At 32.6% G+C, this 22,271-nt stretch overlaps 1 protein-coding gene across 2 annotated transcripts in view; it reads right to left on the bottom strand.

The window, feature by feature from the left end:
• Window positions 1-291: 291 nt before the first annotated feature.
• LOC107438326 (SEC14-like protein 2) overlaps window positions 292-22,271 on the bottom strand; it is a 58,014-nt gene continuing 36,034 nt past the window's right edge. For both annotated transcript variants that reach the window (XM_021147890.4, XM_087159900.1), the window contains 9 exons: window positions 20,919-21,012; window positions 19,449-19,543; window positions 7,028-7,106; window positions 5,888-5,968; window positions 4,999-5,085; window positions 4,190-4,296; window positions 3,833-4,065; window positions 1,319-1,461; window positions 292-1,230 (listed from right to left, as the gene is read on the bottom strand). In XM_021147890.4, coding sequence (XP_021003549.2) covers window positions 1,145-1,230; window positions 1,319-1,461; window positions 3,833-4,065; window positions 4,190-4,296; window positions 4,999-5,085; window positions 5,888-5,968; window positions 7,028-7,106; window positions 19,449-19,543; window positions 20,919-21,012 — 1,005 coding nt within the window. In that variant the 3' untranslated portion in view covers window positions 292-1,144. The remainder of the gene's footprint in view (window positions 1,231-1,318; window positions 1,462-3,832; window positions 4,066-4,189; window positions 4,297-4,998; window positions 5,086-5,887; window positions 5,969-7,027; window positions 7,107-19,448; window positions 19,544-20,918; window positions 21,013-22,271) is intronic.

Genomic DNA, 22,271 nt, shown 5'->3' with positions numbered 1-22,271 from the left:
GAAACCAACTAAAAAGTAGCTTTTTCTGTTCAAATAAATGTAAATGGCACTACTAGTACAGCATACATACCGGCTTCAACACTTTTATACTTACTTATATACTTGTACTTGAATTGCAAATCAATACATTGACTATCAAAAAAACTACTTGTAGTCAACTTTTTTTTTATTTTTTAGAAAATGGGTTTATTTGCTTCCTATACTTTGTATATGTCTTAAATTATTTTTGTTAAATTGATATATTTCTCTTTAACAGCAGCTTTGAAATTTCTGAAATTAATTGAATTCCAATTTGTAAACAAAACTTATAAAAATTTTATTACATACGTTAGTACAAACTACACTTTAAAATACAACATATGATTTACAAACAATGCAATTTAATTTCAAACACAACAATTTTACATACCTTTTTCTCGTTTTTCTTAATTTGAAATAATTAAGGAGAGAGATAAAAAAAGGAAACTAGATTCCCCCCCCCCTTTTTTTTTTCTTTCTTCTCTATACCCTTTAATTTTAACTTTTTGCACTGAAACTTCTTTCAACTGATTGACAGTTGATATAATCACTTATGGTTTACAAAATATAACTCCATATTTACACAACTGAATAAAATAATTACTAAGCATAAATATTTTAACATTTAGAGTGGTACAGCTGGTAGCAAAAAAAGGAAACTCTCGAGTGCAGAGAATTAAAATAACAATTCCATTTAACTTAAAGCTGCATTTAAGTTCTGTCCCATGAAAAATAAAAGGATCAAGATTTTTATGATTATTTGAAGGTAACTGAACATATTTGACTTTAAAAAACTTCTGAAAGCAGGTGGGTTAATGATATTTTGTTGGATATGGTAAACAAATAAATCACTCTTTAAAGATTGAAAAAAATATTCATAACTGTCTTACAAATATGACATAAATTTGATTTGTTTTTTATATCACATAGAAATAGCTTTTTTAAGAAAAAGGCTTAACAGCGATTTTTTTCTTCTTTTAAAATCCCCAATTGGGTCCAGCCCTAGCGATCATTAATTTAAATATAGCTATTAAACATTAAATTATGCCTAATTATTAATATATATATGTATCACAAAGAAGGGAAGAACAAAACCGTGCATTTGAATAACACGTAAGAAAGTTTATCAGGAGTCGTTCTCGATGACTTGAACGCGGAAGATGAGGCGCCTCGATGCAAACCAGCTGTGAGAATTATTGAAGCGATAGATATCTGAAAGAAAAAAAATAAAAGAAAAAGCATATGACATTATTTGCTTTCTGTATATTAAAAAATGAAAGGAAGGAGAAGTGTTGCTCACATATTCCTGGATGTGGTGCTACATTGAAATCGTTGATGGGTGACATGTGACTTTGTACTCTCATGGAAGGGCTGATCTTGGTCACTCTGCATTTCTGGTCCTTTTCATCAAGGTGCTCACTCTCAGATGGGATGTCCAACTCACTTCATAAATAATAACAGAAATTCAAATATAGATGCATAAAAATTTGTATAATTTTATTTTAACACATATATACATAGTTTTGTTTATAGAAAAACAAAATTCAGTATTAATAATTAGTTCCCCGTCAAGATTGCATAGATTAAACGCTATCACGCAAGTGTGTGTAGGCACTATGGAACAATCCGTGTTCTGTAATAAAGAGCTAGCGCAGAACATGATTAGTATTTTCATGCAAGATCCCACACCTACGCGTACTACGTAGTGTTTCACGTCAGCACTTTCGAGAACCGAGATTGTTCTGTACTAACTTCTTTGTCTAAAACAACATAGCACTTAAAGTCGTAGGATGTTACCATGGAAGAAATATAATTACTATCACCAAATCGTTGTAGCTTTTGCCAAAAAAACTAAAAAAGCATTAGAGTTACGGAAAACTATAATGCTTTGAAAAATCTCTCTCTATTAAAAGCTGTTTTTCAAAGGCTCCGTAGTAATATGAAATGATGCTTTTTATAACTGCTGTGAGTTTGTAACTTACTCATGAGAGTTAGGTCAAGTTTAGTCTATCTAAAGCCAGCCCTGTTTTGAAAATGGCACAAAACGTCAATATGGAATGGAGAAAAGCCTCACTTTTGTGAAAATGAAAAGCGTTTGTGATCTAATTTTTTTAATATTTGAAAATTTACTCCAATGCAAAATTTTACCTGGGCTCATAAAAATTTACAAAAACTGAGAATATGGCAGTGATTTTGATAATTTTCGTCTAGGTGAAAAAATGTCGCCAAATTGGCGATTTTTAATAAAGTTTAATAACTTTTAAAGTATTTAAGTGCCTTGATTATATATATAGTTTAAAATCACCTCATTTCTTCAAGTGTTAGGCACTTAAGCTACAGGGCTAAAGAGAATAGAAGGGCTGGTTCACTCCTTTGAAGAAACTCTCGCCGCGCCAATCCTCTGATTTTCTCTAGTGGCGTCACTTTGGCGCAAAGCTCGCACTTTTACTTCAAGAACAGAGCGTTCGGCCTTACTAGCTCTAACTAATATTGGAGCATTTCTTTTTGTGACATATTCTAAGACATTTAATATTTTCTATAATGACTTTCCTCAGTTTTTGCCGTGAATTTACAAAATTTTAAAACTATTAACGAAATGCCAGTTTTGCGCGATTGTAACTTGCAAAAATTCTAATAGAAAAACAAAAGGAAAAAATATAATTTCCCGCGTGTTCCCTAATGTAAATGAACAACTATGTAAAGAATGGATTCCGAAATGACACAGTTAATATAAAACAGCAATACGCTTTTTCTATCGTTAAGAACTTTTATAAAAATTCGTTATCTAAATCGAAACCGCCTCGTTACTTCAAAAAGAAAGGCATGTGAAAAAAATTAAAAAATGGATTAAATCAAAGAAAATTAAAACGGAAGTAAAAAGTATAAATAAAATGTATAGTGTACCGTTGAAATTCTCCTAATTTCATAACTTATTTTTTTTATGTAGTTATTCTAAATATTCATGATTCTTTTAAAAATTATATTCTCTTGAATTTAAATATCTATAAATTATATCATCTTAAATTTAAATATCTATAAACAATTGTAAAATTTCTAATGTCATTATAAGCCTAAATTATTATTTTGTTTCAGTAATTAGCGTTTAAGGTTGATGTTTCCTAATGATTAAGTATGAACAAATTGCTATTAATGGCATATTTTAAAATCGGGGATTCTAAATTTAACTCAACTTATTATTATAAAAGAATATGTAGATAAAAAAGTGTCGATATATGCTTTCATTTTTCTTAATAATGAAAGTTAAAACTGAACTTTTTAAAGTAAAGTATTTATAGTGTCATTTTCGCCAACTAGTAAAATATTTTTATAAGTTTAAAATGTTATTTTTTTAATGTAATGGCCAAGAAACATTTTTTAAACTATGTTTATGACTGGAAATAATGTGTTAATTAAGTAAAGTTTGAAGACTAATAACGAGAAAAAGTCTAACTTATTTTTTCAAAGAGAAAGATGCAAAGTTATCATAATATCTTTGCATGCGATCTTCCGAGATCTGTGGACACAGTGACGTCTTGAGGAGGGAAATCGTATCATCAGCTCTAAGAGCGGCTAGCCCTTCTATTCTCTCTAGCCCTCCTTAAACTATGGCTTGTTTTATTTTCCTTGGCTACAGAGATTCGTAAAACAACGTTAACACCCTGTACTTGATTTGAAATTTATGAAAATGGATTTGGGTGTTTAACAATTCTTCAAAAGTGAACTTCGAAAAATGAAATAAATATATATTTTTGATATCTAAAAGAATTCGATTCCATGAAATTGAAATGAATTCTGTGTTGTGGAAATCGGTTACCTGATATCGGTGGTGTCAAATTTTCTGTAATAGATGGACATGTGGATGCTTCCATTCTCCGTCCTCAGCTGAACTCGAATTGACGTGTTCGGCTTCGTCACCACAACTGAATGGTTATAGACCTTTCTCGCCCTCAACCACACATCCTTCACACCCACATCATTCGGCTGCAGGTCACATGATGATTGATTGCACAGGTAATACTTCTCTGGTACTCTTCCACCGAACCTCAACTGAAATCAATTGTTGTGAAAGTCATATAATATAAATTTAAGGATTTATCAATTGATAATCATGATAGTCATAGTATCAAGGAGATTTTTTGTAACCCCCCGAATGCTTGAAATAGGTACTCACGAACTCGCTGCATTTGGGGTTTCCCGTCGAATCCACTCTTTTTCCTCCGAGAAAAACTGGCAGAACATCTTCATCAATGTACTGGAGTAATACTTCGCCTGTCGATTCTGGAAGGAATTGTCATAGTTACTTTTGCTTTCATGTATTAATTAAAAAAATTTTTTTAATAGTTTCTTACAATAATATTTCTTTTAATTTCAATGTTTAATAAAAGATTCGTTTCAAATCAAAAATAAGAATTAGGTATTTTCCATTGTTATTTTTTTAGCATTTCTGCTTTACTTTCATTTATTTTTAATTATTAATCCATTTAATTAATACTTTATTTTCAATTATTATAATTTTTAATTAGTTATAATTTTTAAATAATTTTATTTTTAATTATTAATCTATTTATTTATTTATTTTTAAATATTAATCCCGTGTTTCGGTTTTCCCTTGTCGTTTTAAAGTTTATAGATTCATGCGAACATACAGCGAATAGCTTATGCATACTTTCATTACTTATACATACAGCGAATAGCTTATACCAAAAACTGTTATCGAATTTAAAAACATTATCATATAATATTTAATAAGAATAATTATGAAAATCTCTTATTCGTTTTCCTTTTAAAAAACCACAATAAATGATTGCTTTCGTTCAATAGTAGGTAAACTTGACAAAATGCGATTTTCGTTGAACTTATCTTAATTTGCTACAACAACAATAGCAAACGAGAACAAACACACTCAAAATATCGTTCGTCTTATACAATTTATAATGGTTACTTTGAGATCATGTTTCAATATTCAAGTACAAATATTACCTCTTGAAAGTACTTGAATTTTTTGTATAACGCTCATTCTCATCATAGGCTTGAACATGTTGAAAATTGTATCAAAATAGGGAGGAACTGAAAAGGAAAATGCAGATGAAAATATCGGTATAAATTTTAATTATTATTATTATTATTTTTTTTAAAATTTTTGTTATTATTTTTTTTACTGAATAGAAACTTGACGAGCTTTTTATTTTGGACGTAGCTCAAAGTTCGTGTTTAAAAAAAGGACATTTCATTATGTTCCGTATTTTAAACCATTGTTATTACTAAGATTAATTTTTTTTTAATATTGTTGTTTAAGTTTAAGGAATATTAAATCAGTTGTAGAAATAGAAAATTATATTACTACTTACTATTATTTTACAAAGTTCATTAACAGCTTCTTTCTGTTTTTATATTTTCTTAAGCCATTATCTAAATTTAAAATGTAACTTAGAACCTTTCACTAATCTTCAATTATTTCATTCAAGAACGATATAACGATACCTTTCAAATATTATGTAAGCATGTTTAGTTACCCTTTGTCGCAAAAATAAGGAAATTATAACCCCCTCTCATGCTTCTGTCAGAAAATCGCAACGACCCCCTCGTTTTTTGCTAAACTTTGCTTCAACTACAGCAATAATAATTTTGAGAATTTTGGGAATAATTATTCTTCTTTATTCAGAAATATTGCATTTATCATAAAGGATGTGTCCTGACGAAGACCTTTACGTTTTGTCATTAAAAGTTTTTCCATTTTATTTTATTGATATTATTATTACTTGTGTTTATATATAGATATATATACATACATAGTAAAATAGTACTTTAAATACAAAAACAGCTAAATTACATTTATTTTAGATAAAAAAAACAACTTAAACATATTTACCATTGATAAAAAATATGTTACCCCATATTTCGGGATAATATTCTTGAACTAAGAGACCAAGATCAAGCCCCATTTCATAAACTGCAAAAGAAGAAAGAATAATTGAGCTCCATCTTTTTTAGCTAATGATTTTTTAAAAAGATATTTTTTAAATAATAATTTTGTAATTTTTTTAAAATAATAATTTGTAGAAAGTTAATAACGATTTCCGGAATAGGAACAAGTCAGAATAATTGAAAACATAGCATACGTATACATTCTAAACAACCGAACTGAGAAAAATACCGCTCTCAGTTGGACATATTGATAGAAATCCTTACTAGAAATAGGAATGGGTGCTGTGTTAAATCTGATCAGTGAACAGTCTTGCCCGTCTTTCAAACTTCAACAGAAGTTAGTGGAGCTCGGTTCGCACGTTTCACCGCATCTACAATATTGTACGTAACAAAATATTGCTTTCATTACGAAATTTCTTTAATGAAAAAAAGAAAATAAATAAATCCGGAAAATAAAAAATAAAAATACTCTGATTCTTCTTGACATTTGCTAACGATACAAAGAATTCAGCATTTATATAAATATGAATTCTGATTCGTGTTAACAACATTGGTTCCTCACTACATCTACATAGCGGGCGGAAATGCATTTTACTCCTCTAGGCCACTGTGGTTTTTGTTTTATTTTTCTTGGTTTTCCACCTTTATTTTTCCATTTTTCGTTGGCAACTTTATGTTTTATATTTCGAATCACTTTTAGTTCTTCGCCTTCACGTTTGGGAAACCTTGAAAATGGATGCCTATTGTTGAGCGCTTGAAACATGTTGACTATTATTTCCAATTTCTAACTTTTTGAAGCTTATAAAGTTTTTAACCAAGTAATATTGGGACCCTATTTTCCAGATGTTAGCTACTTTCTATATTTCGAAAGTTAGGAATCCAAATCAGTTGAAAAATGGATTTGTTGATTCAGAGGAAGCGTGTTTTAGTGTTTGATTTAGTCACTTAAAATACCGTCCTTACCCTCTCGAACTGTTAAGACGGAGAACTAGAATCCGATTATTTGATCACAAACTATTTAGGGTGATTCGTTTTTCTGTTGAACGTAAATGCATTAATAAAAAAGATTGCACGATATACTTACCACACTTATGTAAAATATCGTGTAAGGCCAATCCTGCTAAATCGAATATGTATGTGATTTCAGTCACATTTTTTCCAGTCTACAGGAAAAAAAAAAAGAATATCAACTTCATCTTATTGATATAAAAGAATCTGAAACTATTGATAGTCTCAAAACTTGTACCGATGCTCATCTCTTTAGCAGGGAATAGCTCCTTTTTTTCACCATTTTTTGGTTTTCTTTCTCATTAGGTTCCTAATACTTATAATTAGTTGGAATAATAATACCTAATTCTTATCAGGGCACAAAACTAAAAAATTCTTAGTGGTTCCCCTTGTAAGGGAATAGTATCGTCTGTGCATGGAAAGAACTCTCCTCGCCATTCGTCCGGAGCAGTGTCAGTGACTATGGTTAGAAGGTTTAACTATATGCAGTAGGGGTGTTAAGACAATATTTTGGCTCGGTTGGCGGGAAATACGCTATTTCTTATTTCCTTAGCAACAGGCTGCATTAGACTTCGTGCCAAGGGTAGTTCTTTTAATGGACGAACTATATGCTGCTTTGGTTTTATATTAAGTTGTGTTTCTGTCATAAAATAGCTTATCTCATAATAATTGGGAAAATTAAACATTCTCTGCATTATAGTTTTTTTTAAAAATTTGAATGCCCTTTCGTAACTTTTTCTTTCACAGAAAAAAATCTAATAGACGCACGTAAACGGACAACTAAAAATGTGAATGAACTGTTAATATCTATTTGATTAATTTTCTGTTGATCAATTTTCTTCACTTCTATCTCTGCTTATACTAAATAACCTTATACTCAAATAAGAATGAGTGTTAGGAATCTAATAAGGAGAAGAATCAAAAATGGAAAAAAAATTGGAGATTATTTTTCTTAGAACGGCAGTATACGCCATCAGTACTTTTTACTTTTCATTAGATATTATCATATAAACAATTATATTACTTTTATTATAATATATTATTATTATATAGCTATTATTATATTATATTACTATTATTATATTATATTATATTATTTTTATTATGTTATATTATTATTATATTACTATTTTATTTCGTGTTTTTTCCTCACTTAAAACATTTTTTTTATAACTTTGTATATATATATCTATGTATATGCATATATAACTTTGTATATATATATATATATATATATATATATATGTGTATATATATATATATATATATATATATATATATATATATATATATATATATATATATATATATATATATATATATATATATATGTGTGTGTGTATATATATATATATATATATATATATATATATATATATATATATATATATATATATATATATATATATATATATATATATATATATATATATATATATATATATATATATATGTATATATATATATATATATATATATATATATATATATATATATATATATATATATATATATATATATGTATATATATATATATATATGTATATATATATATATATATATATATATGTGTATATATATATATATATATATATATATATATATATATATATATATATATATATATATATATATATATATATAATAAATAAATAAATACAAGAAAACACTAAGAAGAAAGTTAAGAAAAACAATAAGTTAATTTTTCTTTGTTTTATTCTTCATTTTGAACTTATATATATATATATATATATCTATATATATAAAAATCTCTTGTCACAGTTTTAGTGGTTAAACTCCTCCTAAACGGCTGGATCGATTTTGATGAAATTTTATATGTATATTCAGTAGGTATGAGAATAGGTTTATAACTAATTTTTTTTCCATTTTTTGGACAGATTTAACGTATATTTTAAATATATCTTTATTTAATCATATTCCAATCCAAACTAGACATAGAAACCTGATAAATCAAAAAGTAATATTCACGCACGTTGCAACAATTCACTTTAAACTCTAATACTTATGCTCGCCCTTAAAAGAAGAGCATCAAATATATTTGCAAGTATGTGAATAAAGGCAGTGATATGGCAGTATTTCGAGTTGAAAATACCAATGTGACCGCTTTTCCAGTGAATAACAACGACGAAATAACGCTCTACCAAATTGGCCGGTACATCAGCTCCAGTGAAGCTGTTTGTCGCAACTTTGGATTCCCTATTCATGATCCTACCGTTAGTCATTTAGCCGTCCATCTTGAAAACGGTCAGCGCGTATATTTCACGAACGAGACAGCGATTGACAGAGCTATAAATCCACCAAGAACTACACTCACCGAATTTTTTTGAATTGTGTAATCGTGCGGATGCGTTTGATGCCTTTGCACAGACATTACTCTGTTCAGAAGTACCACACTATTTCACATGGGCTCAAACAAAAAGAAATGGACTTCCCGCAAGCAAGGCACACCGATGAAGGCCGTTGTCCCGGTTTATTCAAATCAAACGCCTTGGGGAGAGCATTTACAGTCAATCCAAGGCAGACTTAGTGCTTTTATCTTCGAATGTTGTTGGTTAATGTCACCGGCTCATTGTCATTTCAAGATATACGTAAAGTCGATGGACATCAGCATCCAACGTATAAAGATGCATGGCTTGCACTCGGCTTGCTGGAAGACGACAACCAGGTAGAATTTTATTTCTTTATTTCAATTAGTAGCAAAATGTATGCTTTCTATATATTCCTTGCATTTATAAACTTAATTTATTATCTTTTTGATCCACTACTATTTTTAAAAAAATTAAGCATATATATTAATATGTAATACTATTGTAGAAGTACGCATAAGCTTGATTTAAATACAGCGAATATTTCTGTCTAAAATTATAATTTAAATTCCGCTTAACTACCGCAGGGTAAAATCATCCTCAAAAGGATTAAAAGTTGGCAGGTTTGCAATAAGCAGTATCTCACTTCTCACGCAGTTTTCGGAAAAATTTCGGCCATTATTATTGTTTGTACATCGAACGCCGTTGTGACGTTTACAATTATCATTTCCGTGTAATTATTATTAATTTGCAGTGCTGTAAATATTAATAATAATTATTAATATTAAGAGTATTTCTACTGTATTATTCTGAAGGAAAAATATTGTGAAAGGTAGGTTAAGTAATAAAAGATAAATAAACACATTACTACTATGCTGTTTTTCATCATACGTTTACAAATATCATTTTACTATTTAAGTGTTATTCTCAAGTAAATTTTTATTAATTGATTAATCTGCAGAGCTGTCATTATTCATTCCTATTTTATAAATAATTGATACAATTATTGATTTTAAGAGTAATTCTGCTCTGTTATTTCAAAAGAGAAATATCATGAAAAGTATGTTAAATTAAAAAAGTGTGTGTGTACTTATGTATATGCGTTAGAAGTTATACTTTTTTGGCGTATGGAAAAAAATTTAAAATAATAAAAATGCTGTAATGATCAAATATAAATATTAAAATCAATCAAAAAGGTATTATTTAAGTAAAAATATATATTTTTAATTAATTCCATTCTATGGCTAACTTTATCCTGTCGTTTTCTGCGCGCGCAGCTCACAAAGTTTACTCTCATCCAAACGCTCCAAAAGAATTATAACTTAAATAAAATATAAATAAATACATAATACTTTTTTTCATCATTAAGTAATTTAATTTTTTTTAACAGCAAACAATGCCAAAACGACGTAGAGGGGCTTCTTTGGGCCGTAAAACATGTCAAGCTACATTCATGCAGAATGCAAGAGCCGAGAGAAACGCAGAACAAATCCAGCAAGACAATACTGATGCACGTGAGAGCATGGCACGATTGCATCAAGTAGAATCAGAAGATGCACGAGCTGACCGAAATGAAGAAAGAAGATTGGAACAAAGACGATCGCGCCGACTCACATTTAACAGACTAAGAGTAAATGAACAACAACGCCAACAGGCACATCGATCTTTTAACTCTCAGTCTTTCCTGCGCCTAGCATTCGAGTATGAGCCTAATGTTGAATATTATGCTCATTCAAAAGTCATAATTGGTGCTATGGACAAGGAATGCCTGCATTGCAATGCTCTTAAGTTCAAAAATGAGCCAGCCGGGATGTGTTGCTCATCAGGAAAGGTACAACTACATGTAATTGATACACCACCTGAACCATTAAAGGGTTTACTGTTTGGCACGAATCCAGATTCAAATGTGTTCCTGAAATCAATTCGGACATTCAATTCCTGTTTCCAAATGACATCATTCGGAGCAACAGAAATAGTTAAAAATAATACGGTATATGGTCAACAATTCAATTCAACATTTAAAGTCAAAGGTCAAATTTATCACAAAGTGGGCTCATTGCTGCCAATGCCAAACGAAGCGCATAAATTTTTGCAAATCTATTTCATGGGCGGCAAAGATGCGCGCGTAGACGCACGTTGTGAATACAATCACCTCAATTCATTTTTTGCCAAACGCATCGTTGGTGAGCTGGACGCTCTATTGAATGAGCACAATGAATTATTGAAAATATTCAAATCACACTTGCCTAAATTACAAAGTGATCATCACGCTATTGTCATCAGCCCTGATAAAACACCTGTTGGAGAGCATATTCGTAGATTCAATGCACCTGTTGTTGACGACGTTGCTGGAATCATGGTTGGCGATCGAACAACTGCACGACAAATCGTGATTCGTAGAAGAAATAATAATCTCCAGTTCATTGCTGAAACACACCGTTCATATGACGCTCTCCAATATCCGCTAATTTTTTGGAAGGGACAAGATGGATATTGCGTAAATATTAAACAACGTGATCCCGCAACAGGTACTTCATTCATTGTGGACTTGAACATTACTCATTTAACAAAGAACTTAATTAATTTCAATTTATCAAACTAAACTAATGTTAATTAATTTCAATTATATTTATTAATGATTTATAATTATTCATGAATTATTTATAATTGTATTTTTATTATTTATTTATAATTATATTTTTATTATTTATTTATAATTATATTTATTAGTATATATTATTACAGGAGCCGAAACAAACAAGAATGTTAGTGCGAAGGATTATTATGCGTATCAGTTGATGAATAGACGCGGTCAGGACAACATCATTCTACGATATCGTGAGCTTTGTCAACAATTCATGGTCGACATGTACGTGAAGATAGAGAGTGAACGACTACGATACTTGCGATATAATCAACAACAGCTGCGTGCTGAAGAATACATTCACTTGCGAGACGCTATTGTCAGCAGCGCCGATGCCGCCGAAATTGGTAACTCGGTCATTCTACCATCATCGTATATAGGCAGTCCACGTCATATGCAAGAATATATCCAGGATGCTCTGGCTTACGTGCGCGAGTACGGACGACCGTGTTTGTTTATCACGTTCACGTGTAATCCTAAATGGCCAGAGATTACATCATTGCTTTTTCCCGGCCAAAATGCAATACATCGTCATGACATTACAGCACGTGTATTCAGACAAAAGTTAAAGTCTTTAATAAGTTTCATTACGAAATTACAAGTATTTGGTCCTACACGTTGCTGGATGTATTCGGTTGAATGGCAAAAGAGGGGATTACCTCATGCGCACATTTTGATTTGGTTAATCAACAAAATACGTCCTGAAGAAATCGATAGTGTAATTTCTGCGGAAATTCCAAATCCGTCTACTGATCAATTGCTGTTTGATATTGTTACAGTTAACATGATTCATGGCCCATGCGGCAATTTTAATCGTTTATCGCCGTGTATGGCAAATGGAAAATGTACCAAAGGGTTTCCTAAAAATTTCACTAACGATACGATCACAAATGTTGACGGATATCCAATATATCGTCGAAGAAATTCCGATAATGGCGGACAATCGTTTATTAAAAATATCAGCAACATCGACATTGACATTGACAATCGTTGGGTGGTGCCTTATTCACCTCTACTGAGCAAAACATTCCAAGCTCATATTAATGTAGAGTTTTGTAGTTCAGTGAAGAGCATCAAATATATTTGCAAGTATGTGAATAAAGGCAGTGATATGGCAGTATTTCGAGTTGAAAATACCAATGTGACTGCCCCTCCAGTGAATAACAACGATGAAATAACGCTGTACCAAATTGGCCGGTACATCAGCTCCAATGAAGCAGTTTGGCGTATCTTTGGTTTCCCAATTCATGAACGGGATCCAACCGTTATTCATTTAGCCGTCCATCTTGAAAACGGTCAGCGCGTATATTTCACGAACGAGACAGCGATTGACAGAGCTATAAATCCACCAAGAACTACACTCACCGAATTTTTTGAATTGTGTAATCGTGCTGATGCTTTTGGTGCTTTTGCACGGACATTACTTTACTCAGAAGTACCACACTATTTCATATGGTCTCAAACAAAAAAATGGATACCCCGCAAGCAAGGCACACCGGTTGAAGCATGTCCCGGTTTATTCAAATCAAACGCCTTGGGGAGAGTATTTACAGTCAATCCAAGGCAGACTGAGTGCTTTTATCTTCGACTGTTGTTGGTTAATGTCACCGGCTCATTGTCATTTCGCGATATACGTAAAGTCGATGGGCATCAGCATCCAACGTATAAAGATGCATGCCTTGCACTCGGCTTGCTGGAAGATGACAACCAGTGGGAATGTATGCTTGCTGAAGCAGCATTGAACTGTACTGCTAAGCAAATTCGTGTACTATTCGCTATAGTATTAACTACATGTTTCCCGGGCAGAATAGAAACTTTATGGGATAATCACAAAGATTCGATGACTGATGATATACTGTATCACCATCGCACACGTTGTAACGATCTAACGATAGCATTCAGCGATGCTATGTACAATGAAGCACTGATTGCTATTGAGGATCTTTGCATTACTATTGCCAACTTGCCTCTCAGTCATTTCGGTATGCTTTCGCCAAATCGAAGTGCATCTGATTTTTTAAACAATGACATGAATCGTGAACTTCATTACAATACAGTAGAAATGGCAGCTATTGTGACTCGCAATGTTCCACTGATGAATGAGGAACAAAGGAACATATATGACCGCATTATGCTCGCAGTTTCGGCAGGTCAAGGTGGATTTTTTTTTTGGAAGCACCAGGTGGAACTGGCAAAACATTTATTATTTCGCTAATTCTCGCTGAAATACGATCAAATAATGGCATCGCGTTGGCCGTTGCATCATCTGGCATTGCGGCAACTTTATTGGATGGAGGCAGAACAGCTCATTCAGTATTTAAGCTGCCACTAAATATTCAAAACAACCCGGACGCAGCGTGCAGCATAAAAAAGCAATCGTCTATGGCCACAGTGTTGAAACACTGTAAAATTATCATCTGGGATGAATGCACAATGGCACACAAACATTCGCTTGAGGCGTTGAATAGGACATTGAAAGATATAAAGAACAATGACAAATTATTTGGCGGCACTCTGCTACTCCTTTCAGGTGATTTCAGGCAAACACTTCCCGTCATTCCGCGTTCAACGTACGCTGATGAGATCAATGCTTGCTTGAAATCATCTCCACTGTGGTATAATGTTGAAAAAGTTCAACTAACAGTAAATATGCGAGTCCAAATGCTTCAGGATCCATCTGCTGAAACATTCTCAAAACAATTGCTAGATATCGGTGATGGAAAAGTTACCAAGGATGAGACAGGATGCATAAAATTACCGGAGGATTTCTGCACAATCATTGATTCAAAAGATGCTCTCATTAACCTTATATTTCCCGATTTACACACGCAATACATTAATCATGAGTGGCTTGCAGAAAGGGCGATTTTAGCAGCAAAAAATGTGGACGTCAACGAATTGAATCTGAAAATACAACAGTTATTGCCAGGTAACATGGTGACATACAAATCCGTTGATGCAGTTTGCGATCCTATGGAAGCTGCATATTTTCCAACAGAGTTTTTAAATTCATTGGATTTACCAGGCATGCCACCGCATAATTTAGTACTTAAAGTTGGATCTCCTGTTATTTTGCTTCGTAATTTGAACCCACCACAGCTGTGCAACGGCACGCGATTGGTCGTTAAAAAATTAATGAACAACGTTATCGAAGTCATTATTTTAAATGGAAAATTCCGGGGTGAAAGTGTATTACTTCCACGAATCCCTATTATACCCACAGATGTGCCAATTCAATTTAAACGCATTCAATTCCCCATTAGATTGGCATTTGCAATGACTATTAATAAATCTCAAGGCCAAACAATGTCTGTTTGTGGCTTAGATTTGAGCACACCATGTTTTTCACACGGACAATTATACGTGGCATGCTCTCGAGTGGGTAAACCATCCAGTTTATTTGTGTTAACAAAAGACGGAATGACAAAAAATATTGTACACTCCATTGCACTAAGAGATTAATATTGTTTACTAATATTTTCAGAATTAGTTGTATATATAATTTATAAAAAAAAGTTACAATAAATTTAAAAAATTATTATTTGGTGTGTTGTTATTTTCACCTTCCGTCATCGTTCACAGCGCTCCATGCCACTGCCACTCACATACCACATACGCACACACTTACAATAAATAAGATATATTTTCATACTCTAGAAATAAATCATATGGCAAAACAACGTTTGCCGGGTCAGCTAGTCTATATATATAAAAATCTCTTGTCACAGTTTTAGTGGTTAAACTCCTCCTAAACGGCTCGACCGATTTTGGCGAAATTTTATACGTATATTCAGTAGGTATGAGAATAGGTTTATAACTAATTTTTTTTTCATTTTTTGGACAGATTTAACGTATATTTTAAATATATCTTTATTTAATCGTATTCGGATCCAAAAGAGACATAGAGACATGATAAATCAAAAAGTAATATTCACGCACGTTGCAACAAGTCATATTAAACTTTAATACTTATGCTCACCCTTAAAAGAAGAGCATCAAACATATTTGCAAGTATGTGAATGAAGGCAGTGATATGGCAGTATTTCGAGTCGAAAATACTGCTCTTCCAGTGAATAACAACGACGAAATAACGCTGTACCAAATTGGCCGGTACATCAGCTCCAATGAAGCTGTTTGGCGTAACTTTGGATTCCCAATTCATGATCCAACCGTTAGTCATTTAGCCGTCCATCTTGAAAACGGTCAGAGCGTATATTTCACGAACGAGACCGCGATTGACCGAGCTATAAATCCACCAAAAACTACACTAACCGAATTTTTTTGAATTGTGTAATCGTGCGGGTGCTTTTGGTGCCTTTGCACGGACATTACTCTACTCAGAAATACCACACTATTTCACATGGGCTCAAACAAAAAAATGGACACCCTGCAAGCATGGCACACCGATTGATGCATGTCCCGGTTTATTCAAATCAAACACCGTAGGGGAGAGTATTTACAGTCAATCCAAGGCAGACTGAGTGCTTTTATTTTCGACTGTTGTTGGCTTATGTCACCGGCTCATTGTCATTTCAAGATATACGTAAAGTCGATGGACATCAGCATCCAAAGTATAAAAATGCATGCTTTGCACTCGGCTTGATGGAAGACGACAACCCGTGGAAATGTATGCTTGCTAAAGCAGCACTGAACTGTACTGCAAAGCAAATTCGTCTACTATTTGCTATAGTATTAACTACATGTATCCCGGCACGTATAGGAACGTTATGGGATAATCACAAAGATTCGATGACTGATGACATACGGTATCAACATCGCACACGTTGCAACGATCTAACGATAGCATTCAGCGATGCTATGTGCAATGAAGCACTGATTGCTATTGAGGATCTTTGCATTATTATTGCGAACTTGCAACTCAGTCATTTCGGTATGCCTACGCCAAATCGAAGTGCATCTGATTTATTAACCACTGACATGAATCGTGAACTTCAATACAATACGATAGAAATGGCAGCGATTGTTACTCGCAATGCTCCACTAATGAATGAGGAACAAAGGAACATTTATGACCGCATTATGCTCGCAGTTTTGGCTGAACAAGGTGGATTTTTTTTGGATGCATTAGGTGGAACTGGCAAAACATTTATTATTTTGTTAATTCTCGCTGAAATGCGATCAAATAATGGCCTCACGTTGGCCGTCGCATCATCTGGCATTGCGGCAACTTTATTGGATGGAGGCAGAACAGCTCATTCAGTATTTAAGCTGCCACTAAATATTCAAAACAACCCAGATGCAGTGTGCGACATAAAAAAAAGCAATCGTCTATGGCCACAGTGTTGAAATACTGTAAAATTATCACCTGGGATGAATGTACTATGGCACACAAACATTCGCTTTAAGCGTTGAGCAGAACATTGAAAGATATAAAAAACAATGACAAATTATTTGGCGGCACTCTGTTACTCCTTTCAGGTGATTTCAGACAAACACTTCCATTCGATTGGCATTTGCAATGACAAGGCCAAGCAATGTCTGTTTTTGTCTTAGATTTGAGCACACCATGTTTTTCACACGGTGTTCCCAAATCTAAGCATTCATACGTGGCATGCTGTCGAGTGGGCAAACCATCCAATTTATTTGTGTTAGCTTAAGATGGAAAGACAAAAAATATTGTACACTCCATTGCACTAAGAGATTAATATTGTTGACTAATACTTTCAGAATTCGTTGTATATATAATTTATAAATAAAAGTTACAATAAATTAAAAAAAACTATTATTTGGTGTGCTGTTATTTTCACATTTTGACACCGTTCACAGCGCTCCATGCCTCTTCCACTCATATACCACATACGCACACACTTACTATAAATAAGATGTATATTCATACTCTAGAAATAATTCATGTGGCAAAGCAACGTTTGCCGGGTCAGCTAGTATATATATATAATGTTTAAAAATGTAGCTTCAGCGTAACTACTGTCTCCTAAAATAGAGCAAGACATGGTTTCCGGCCACATAATTTTCATAAATGTTGAACCAGGAACCCTCGTTCACTGGGAACTTCTATACCTCAGATCCCCTGATGGTGTCCCAAAACGAGCAGACATGGTCTGATCAATTGTTCAAGAATTAAAATTATGGTTTGGAAAAAAATAATGTTAAGATAAATGTTGCTCTCTTTCTGCAGTTACTGTACTTTCGCTCAATTCAATGACATTGTTTTAAAAAGGAAAGTTATTGTTACCGACAGTTATTATTTTTTTTCCGAATTGAGTTGCCTTCGAATTTTTTATTATCTGAGACTGTATTTTCATTAGACAAATGGATAAATATAAATACGAAAATGGTATGAGCTGCTCAAAACATCACAATACATACAAAATTTGCAAATTAAAAATGGATTTTTTTTCTTCATAAACTGGAAAACGCTTTATATATTTCGTACTCATAAACTTCTTTAACCTTTTGCTTACGGTTGGTGTAACAGGTGGACCAGATTGGCGGGCATCAGCAGACTGAGCACCGTAACCAAAGGTTAATATTTTTAAAAAAACTTCACAAATATGTTATTTTTTTGTTTATTACTTTTTCAACAAATAAGGATGGAAATTGATAAATTTAAGTTTACGTGAAAATCAAGTTTGAAATTGTAAAATCAAATTCTTTTGCGTGTGATTAATTTCCCCTTAGTAATTTTTTATTTTACCTTTGAGATATCTATAATCGGTATTCCAGTTCATCGATTTTTCAGAGTCAGACAAAGAAAAAAAAATAAAAAGAAAAAAATATATCAGATCTGAGAGGGCACAAAATTTGATTCTAACTTAGCTTTGAAACGGATTCATTTTCTTAGCCCTAAATAATTGAAGATTCGCCTATAGAGTACCGATCCCTGCGGTTTTGCGAATTCGAGTTGTTCCCGTTGCGTTGCGCTCTTACTACCTCACTTACAGTAGCAATAAGCACGACTATACACTTCTTACTTTTCGAGATTCGCTGTAATTATTGCCCAATAGTAAAATTTTTAGTACCAAAATAAGCGTTGAATGTATTTAGAATATTGAAAAGCACACAGAAGATAAAATTAAAAGTGAGGCGAACAAACGTAGAACTTACTGTCCTAAGAAACTTAGAACGTCAAAAATATGTATATGCAACAAGGCTATTCGTGGAGAAACACGCTTTTAACATTGACCAAGAGTGAAAACGAGATTTTTTTCTACTTAAATATTATAATACCTTTTTTAGCTACACTCATTTTTTTGAAACAAATAAAGGGAATATTAAAACATACTTGTTTGTCATTCGCAGTCTATTAGTTGAATGATTGGTTACAGATTAACACTGATTCATGTTTATTCGTCTAGGATTTTTAAAAAAAATAATAAATTACAAAATTAAATTTAAAAAAACGGATTTTTTTTCCAAATGGGATAGTTATTGTAAAATAAAAAATACCCTGCTGAGCACTTTAGCAAGGTTAGACAATGCAAATGACATCTCTAAAACTATTTAAGTAAGTTTCCTATTAATATTAATAAATGATAATAGTTCACCATTTTCGCCCGCATCCGTTGTCTTTTGAGATCTTCTTCCATGATATGACAACCGTAGTAACCAAGTTGATAAGCTGACATAGAAGCAATAAAACCTAGAATTATAAACATTTTATGAGACGTTAAAATAGCATAGAGGTGGAAGATATTTTCTATAACTGTTATTTTATAGATTCGAGTCTGTTATTATTTATTTATTTGACTTGGAGGCTTCGTTCGCCAACCCCGTTATTCATTCCTCATTGTTTATTTCTTCTTAAAGGTTAATAGTTTCCACAAAAGCACAAAACATTTTGGTTCCAAAATATATAATTATTTTAACTTAATGCAATAATCATTTTTGAATCGTAACGAATTGGACGATTACCTAGATTTTAAAAACAATAATCTGTATTTTAAAAAAAGAGTATCCTAAAGAACATAGATAGTGAAATTCAATATGAAGAAATAAGCGCGAAGTAATTTTAATCGTTGAAGAGACTTATAACAATTCAAAAATTTCACTATGAATGTAAAGATTTATATCTGTCAACATGTAATCTCTATCTCTCTCTCTCTTTTGCTACTTTTGATTGAGCGTGAGCTTAAAAAATAAAGATCTCGAGAGGGAAAAATTAAGTTTTTACAACAATGGATAAATACTCAATATTTAAAGCAAAAAGGCCGTAAAAAATCATGCAAAATATTGAAATTAAACAAATGGGAGTTTCGAAGAAAAAAAAATTTCTCGATAAAATTATAATAATCCATTTCCACATCAAATTTCAACTCTTTAGTTGCCTTTCAATGAACAGTAGATCGAGCAACAGGTTTTTTTTCTTTTTTACTACAAGTTAAACAGTGCAGTGAATAATTCTCGAATTAACAATCGAATCATATTTTTTTATTATTCCGTCGAACTCCTTGTACATTTTTCTGCATCTGTAATTTCTTCACTTAAACACCTTAACAGTTTCAAGTTCCTAAGTTTCTATATTTCGAGCAGCAAAATGAAATGTAATATAGAACAAACAAAAAAAAAATGCAAAAATAGCTCTTGAAATTGCAATAACTTTCGGACAAACTCTGTGTTAAATTCATAAACAAATGTGATTTTTTCATTATCCCAAATTTTAATTTTCCCATTCTTGCGGCTTTTACAGAGGCCCGTATTGTGTTTTTTCCAACAAGTTTAACAGTTAATAATTTTCGAACAAATTATCGAACATTAAATTTTTTTATTCCATCGTAATTCCTGTAAATTTTTCTTAGTCATTTGAAGTTTCTATGTCTTAACGCAGCAAAACAAAATGTAATGTAACACCCAAACAAAACAGCATTGGCGATTTTTTAATGCACTGAGACTGCTTGAGCGATGGTGAAGGATTACTAGCGCAATTGAAGGCTGATATTACTTAATAGTTAAAAAACTTTTGTGATAATATTTTCTTATATGTGGAGAACATGGTTTAGTGTGAAAGCATTTCTTACCGTAATGATCTCCTTTACCAAGCGGGTTGTACCGGATAAGCGAACCGTCTTTTGCGTAACCTAAAAAAGCAGTATACTCGTATTTCTCCGCTATCTAGAAACAAATTTTGTTGTCATTATTTGAGACTGAAATATAAATATCACATGAAGACATCACAATTATAAATTCAACGCAATAAACGAAAAAGACATAATAAAAAGAACAATAAAGGAAAGATAAAACAATCTAAATCGGCGAAGATCATTAAAGCGAGGAGTTCCCCTCCTATGGGCTGCGATCCAATTTCGGAGGGGGGGGGGCAGGTACTTCTGAAATAGGTTGCTAAAGCTCCTTAAAAAGATAAAAATGTTAATCATAAATTCTAATTTTTTCTTCAGGATTCCCATAGAACGTGGTGTTTCGTGGTTTTCGAAGAAAATTTATGTTTGATCGCTTGCAATTCGAACAACATTTTCGATGCTTACAATTTTTTCTGTGGTGCTCTGGTTTTCCACAGTTAAGGCAGAGATAACATTATTTCTGGTTTAACTCTATGTCCGAAGCTGCAGCAAGCACTTGTAACATCTCAGTGACTTTTGGTGCTCTCACACCACTTGTTTTGTGCACCGGATCTTGAGCTGGTCTGTCTCAATTTTTTTTAAAAATTATTAGGCCCATTATTTCTTATATTGTTTTAAGAGAATATTTCAATGAGCTCTTCATTTTGAATCTTTTTAGCTTTAATTTAATTTTATTTTATTTTATAACCGTAATTGAACAGCAGACCCAATTTTGAGTTTGCAACTACCAATGTTCAACTGCGTAGCCCTGTAATTTTGAGCCCTATCCAGAAGACAAGGAAACTCCTGCATCAAGTATTGGGAAAATGTTTCCTTCATGGAGGACTATATGATGAAAATAACCCGCATTTTCGTTACATAGCGATGAAAACCACGGAAACCTTCTACGGCTAGTCTGACTGCAATGTGACCCTAATTCATGATCCGTCTACCACTGAGGATATTTTTTCGTCAGCACTGTAGTTGGTGCAAACCGGGAGCGGAATTAAAATACCAGACATCACTGGGATTCAAACCCGGTTCACCTCATTGGGAGGCGAGTGCTCTATCCCCTGAGCCTCCACGGCTCCTACGCCTTTTATAGTATCTAATCTCTCAACCAGACCACCCTTGATCTTCTAGAGTAAGCTCATCATTGAAATCATCCATCCTTGCATTGTCTTCTTCGCCTGTGATGGCTCTCCAAAAACCAACAAGATATAAATCAAACTTCGTCTGTTGTTGTGGCTTATCCTCCAATACCTGACGAAGTCAGACAAAGTCCATCAGACCACAACCCTAAGGAAATCGAGG

This window comes from Parasteatoda tepidariorum, chromosome 3 (assembly GCF_982258835.1).
Source record: "Parasteatoda tepidariorum strain Cologne lab strain chromosome 3, Ptep-v5.0, whole genome shotgun sequence".
Taxonomy (NCBI): Eukaryota; Metazoa; Arthropoda; class Arachnida; order Araneae; family Theridiidae; genus Parasteatoda; species Parasteatoda tepidariorum.
This window is presented reverse-complemented; position numbering and strand designations above follow the sequence as displayed.